The sequence below is a fragment of the Lygodium microphyllum genome, chromosome 26 (genome assembly GCF_053477565.2).
Source record: "Lygodium microphyllum isolate KBCC chromosome 26, Lygodium_microphyllum_v1.1.10, whole genome shotgun sequence".
NCBI lineage: Eukaryota > Viridiplantae > Streptophyta > Polypodiopsida > Schizaeales > Lygodiaceae > Lygodium > Lygodium microphyllum.
Window position 1 is genome coordinate 94,698,875 of NC_141160.1, and position 5,742 is coordinate 94,704,616.

The 5,742-nt window shown below is 42.9% G+C and overlaps 1 protein-coding gene across 1 annotated transcript; it reads right to left on the bottom strand.

The window, feature by feature from the left end:
• Nucleotides 1-2,253: 2,253 nt before the first annotated feature.
• On the bottom strand, nt 2,254-5,433 carry LOC148013559 (pentatricopeptide repeat-containing protein At2g13600-like). The gene has a single exon (XM_087668230.1). It carries the CDS (start codon nt 4,689-4,691, stop codon nt 2,775-2,777), a length of 1,917 nt encoding a protein of 638 aa, XP_087524356.1. The 5' UTR covers nt 4,692-5,433; the 3' UTR covers nt 2,254-2,774.
• Between the last annotated feature and the right edge of the window lie 309 nt (nt 5,434-5,742).

A 5,742-nucleotide genomic window follows, 5' to 3' on the forward strand; every position in this document is an offset into this window, starting at 1 on the left:
CTTTTTTGGCAATTCCTCTTCCTCATTGTGAGTGAATTCTACATCCTCATTTTGTTTGTTGATATTTATGTTTAGATTTTCATTAGTTTTTGTGTTTTCTCCCTTGTTTTCTAATTATGTTTCTTCCACAATCACCTCATCATTGTCTAACTCAAAGGGATTGTTTTCCTTAGTTTTGCTTGGTTCCCCCATCCCCTAAGTGCTATACATTTCACCATCAAGTTCATCAATGGAGCTGCATATCTATTTGAGCTTTTCCCTTATTATTATTATTAGGTTTATTGGCTGATTGACCTTTAATTTTATTACTCCCCTTCGTGTTCACTAGTTGAAACCCATCATCTTGGGGTTCTCAGTTTTTGGGGGGGATCGCCTCTTGTTTTTTCGAGGTGGCTTCTTGAGATTTCCATTCTGGGTAGTTTGTGATAAAATGCCTTGTTTTCAAGCATTTGAAATAGGCATTAGGGAGATTCTGACAAAGGATAAGCTGGTCCTTAATGAAGTTCCCCTTAGTATGAGAAATTGCCAGGAGTTGAGGATGCCATCTTGGATTTACCTAGTGGGGTAGCAAGCATCTTGAGGAAAGGATATAGATCCAATGTCAAATTTGGATATCTGACCCGTACAGGAGGAACACATGTCGGTTTACAAAATCTGGAATCCCTTTAAATAGCGACACGGGAGAGCTCGTAAGCATCCATTATCCATAGCTTAGGAGAGTCATAGCTATTTGCTCACTCTCAAAGAGGAAGAAGAAGTAATTATTGGGAAGATAATGCATTATTAGGCATTTACAACCAAGGGGTTCCCAATTTGTTTTAGCCAAGGATATCAGAAATTCGACCAGGCCTATTAGTGCCCTTGCCTGATAAGGCTTATTACGAATCATCAATTCAATAACATACTGGTAAGAGGAAACTTGTTACTTGGAACACTTGATTCAGAGTTTTCTGGCACGCCGCCTTCTTAGGACGAGCTGGGGATGGGGATGGAGTCGGGTTGGCCAGTTTGGTGTCCTTGCGCAATCTGATATTGGCTTCGCTGAGGAGCGCCCTGCTGATGTCGAGGAGTTGCATGGTGGTGAGCCCCCACAGTTTCTTTGATGCTCTCCCCTTGACCGATCGGCCTTCCTCCACCACCTCTTATCAATTGGTCTTCAATGCTCCCAGGTTGTTTGTTCCAACTCCAAATGCCCATCGTTCTCCTCCTCCCAACTGATTGACGGTTTCCCCTCTTCCCCAAAGCCCATGGGATCCATGGTTGATGTATTGTGCAGACAGCCCGTTGAAGAGGATTACCAACTATGTTTCCGTAAGCTCTATGTAAGGAGCCAGCCATTCCTAGCTCATGATGGTACCCAGAGAGGGATGTCGGCTCCATGATGGGAGCCAATATGGTGTTGACCTGAGGAAGGACGAGAGATAGATTCTGTGCTATACTGCCCAGACCAGAAGAGACCTTTTTTAAAGGTAACCTTTTAAATACTACTTCATAATTGTGGAAGGTATGACCAAGAGTGACAACATTACTTCCTCAATTAGAAGAGGAACACATGTGCTCTTTGCATTGGCTAAATTTTTGTAGAGGTAGACCTAATTGATGTTCAATTTTGCATTCCACGACATAATGACCTACATTTCAGAGACATTAATGCAAACAAACTTATTGTCTCTTGTAGATCATAAATGGACAACACATTGCTCGTTGTTTTGTGCATATACATCAACCTCCTTGAGTGCATGATCACATCCCTCGACAATGCAGTTCAATTTGGGACATCTCCAAAGGCTATTCTGGATGCTTTCGACATTCAAGGAATTATATGACTTTCAACATTGTATAATGTGGATAACCAGCATGGCTCCTTTTTGCCAGCTCCTTTCATTCCTTTCATTCTCTCACCATGTGCCTTGGGACAACATTAACTTCAAAGAGTGGTACATAAAACCACTCCCTTCACTGGTGACCAAACTATCATCTATGGTGCATGGAGGACTCCATGTGGTTTAGATCTTTTTTCCACATCCCCCGTGCTGTCACTTGCCCAGCTTAAGCTGTTCACAAGTTTATTTAAAGATGTCTTTTATAAAGCACAATCTTATCAATATACCTATTACACATGGTATTTGTAAGGTGTCCAAGTCTCTAATTAATGACATACTTGTCCATAATTGAGTGAACGAGATGGATAAGAATGCCTCCACATTAGTATTGCAAACTATGGGATTCAATTTTCATTGTGTAGAGATGACCTTATGAATGGAGCTATTACTATTTGGTGGGAGTTCAGGGTATGAATACACTATCTGAGCACCAGATTGAGATGCATAAAACCATTCTCTTATCCTTCACACCAATACATTATAAGTAGCACAAATGGATCAAGGAACATTAGAGCAAAAGCATTATGCCCCTGGCCTTGGTCTCGTTTCCCCCTCCTTTTTCTAGTTGAAGATGCATGCCCATGCAAGGGACCAAGTTCCCTAGCAGGTCCCCTAGAAACATACAGTTTCCTTTTTCTCCATTGCCCCAGAAGCAAAGATAATGTACTTGCTTGATAATCACTCCAGAAGTTCGTCAAAAGGATATACCTTCATTTCCAGTAAAGGTTTATTCTGAACAGCAATTACTGAGACATACTCAGCTTTGGAGCCCTCTATTATTCTTATGGAGAGATCTTCTACATGTCATGCATTTGCAATGGCTTTCAGTGTATAGCATCTATATTAAGTCCCATGACAGTCACCTTACTCCTTTTGAACTTTCTTTCATTTTCAAAGTCTCACCTTGTTTGCATCCTCCAGCATGCCAGCGTCTAAGAAAATATTTGATATACAAAAGTAAGCTGTAGAATCCATCTCATTCAATTGCAGTGCATGTTCGAAGGCCTGTCTTCCTATTTCTAGATTGCTCCACTTTCGACAGGCAGCCAACAAAACATGCCAAACTACAAGATCAGCATAGCAGCACATATTCTTAATCATTGCTACTGCCTCATCTATTTGACCTGCACGGCCAAGAAGATCAATTATGCAAGTCTTGTGCTCAAGATTTGGTATGATGTCATAGTCATTGGTCATGCTCTCAAAACACATCTGGCCCTTACTGACTGAGCCTGTATGGCTGCAAGCATTCAGCACACTGATGAATGTGGCTTCATCTGGTTTTATACCTTCTCGTTTCATTATGTTCAAAGCATCAAACACACTTTCAACCTGTCCAAGCTGGGCATATCCCCCAATTAGTACATTCCATGACAAAGTATCTCTACATGGAAACCTGTCAAAAACTTCTCGCGCACTTTCAAGCAAGCCACATTTGGTATACATATCAACTAATGCACTGCCTAAAACGTTGTCTTTCTCCAGCAACCCTTTCTGGGCTATTTCAGCATGTAAACTCAAGCCTGTGTTTGCGGCTCCTATAGTGCCACATGCTTTCAAGCTGGAAACATAGGTTACAGCATCTGGAGCTACACCTTCAAGTTTCATCTGTTCTAGACAGCACAATGCTGTCTCACCATACCCACGTTGTGCGTAGCCTGCAATTAATGCACTCCATGAGACTACATCTCTAACTGGAAGCTTGTTGAAAAAAATTTGGGCTTCAGCAAGGGAGCCACTTTTGGCATATGCTGCAAGTAAGGTATTCCACAAAACGATATCTCTAACTGGAATCTTGTCAAATACTTCTTGGGCTTTTGTAAGCAACCCACATTTGGTGTACATATCAACCAAAGCAGTGCCAAGAACAAGATCTTTTTCAAGCATCCCACTTCCAGCTATCTCAGCATGCAATATTTGGCCCTTATCTATTGCTCCAATCATGCCGCAAGCTTTCAAGGTAGATGTGAGTGTGACTGCACTTGGCAAGATGCCTTCACGTTGCATTTGTTCAAAACAAATCAGCGCTTCTTCACCACATCCACTGTCTGCATATCCTGCAATTAAAGTACTCCAGGAGACAGCATCTCGAAACGGCAGATTTTCAAATACTTCTTGAGCTGTTTCAAGCAAGCCACACTTGGCATACATATCAACAAGTGCATTTCCCACATAGATATTTCTTTCAATCCACCCTTCTCTTGCAATGGTAGCATGTATCTGTTGGCCCTTGTCTCTGGCTCCTAAGCTACCACAAGCTTTTAAGGTGCAGACAAAGGTGACAGCATTTGGAGTGATACCCTCAAGCTGCATCTGCTTAAAGCAGTTCAGTGCTTCCTTACCATGTCCATGCTGGGCATATCCTGCAACAAGGGCATTCCAACAGACCACATTTCTTACTGGAAGCTTGTGTAGCAACTTCTGTGCTTCTTGAAGCTGTCCACATTTTGCATACAGATTGACCAAAGAGCTGCCAATAAAAATGTCAGACTCCAGGAAACCCTGTCCAACGACCTCCGCATGTAATCTGCGGCCTTTTTCCAGGTCCTTTTGATAAGCACAAGCCTTCAGCAATGCTACAAAATACCGACTGCAAGCCTCTCTGCTCGACACATTTTCCTCACATACTGCTTCCTTGTGCACTTTATTACTCTTCTTCACATCAAAAGGCACTCCACCTTCCTCCTGTTTCTGCTCCTCTCTTGTGAGTACCAATTGATTCCGAATTGAACTCTTCCAGCCAGGGATCCCATATGTATCTGGCCCTGAGACCCCTGGAAATCCATACGATTGTAATGCAAGGTGCATACTCTCTTGTCAGCAGACAAATGGCCTCCATTGAAGCTAAAAGAAAGTTTCCATCTCAATTCCAGCCAGGGATCCCACTTGTATCTGGCCCCGAGACCCCTGGAAATCCATATGATCGTAATGCAATGTGCATACTGTCCTGTCAGCAGACAAATGGCCTCCATTGAAGCTAAAAGGAAGCTTCCATTTCATTTTGCGCTGAAAGCCAGTTCCTTGTGACAATGATGACAAGTGATAGAAATTATGCTGGCAAAGCTCTGTCAGTGGTACGTCATGTACCATCGCCAACAGGTTGCTTGCAGTGAAGATAAATGATAATGATGTGCCCTATCTGCCATTACTGCAATATCCTTGAATTGAATGGCTGCTTACTGATTTGAGACGATACTGATGTGCCCTATCTGCCATAACTGTAATATCCTTGAATTAAATGGCTGCTTACTTAGCATCTGCCATTACTGCAATATCCTTGAATTGAATGGCCACTTACTGATTTGAGATGATACTGATGTGCCCTATCTGCGATCACTGCAATATCCTTGCTGAATGGCTGCTTAATGATTTGAAATAACTCCACCCCTGCCCTTCGATTGATGCAGTTAGCTGCGAACAGCCAGTATAAACGACCTGCCATATACGCAATTCGCTAAGATTTGGTCTCTTTCTTCTTCTTCCAGTCATGCATGAATGGAAATTCCAACCTAGCGGCTGCGATAACATTTCGACCGTCGGTTTTATAGCACGAAGCACACCACTGGTTGGCACAAAACTTTTACATATTGAAAATATATATTTTGGTGTGTGTACCAAGCCTAAGTGTGAACAGTGCCTTGTGTGAAAGGCTGCTAATTGAAGTTTTAGCTGGTTTCTGCCTCTCGCGCGCTCTCGCCTCTCACCTCTCGCGCGCTCGCTCTTTGGCCTTTTGGCCGAGGGTTATGGTTTGCAGAAACCTGTGACGGGACGGGTTGCATGCGTGAGGGAGGCACTCAAGGTAGATTGTGGGCTCTCTGTCTTCTCTCGTGTCGCGCATCAGGGTATGTGCGGAGGTGAC

Bases quoted from the DNA above. Each gene is read 5' to 3' on its own strand.
- LOC148013559 (XM_087668230.1), bottom strand. From the start codon at position 4,691: ATGCACCTTGCATTACAATCGTATGGATTTCCAGGGGTCTCAGGGCCA.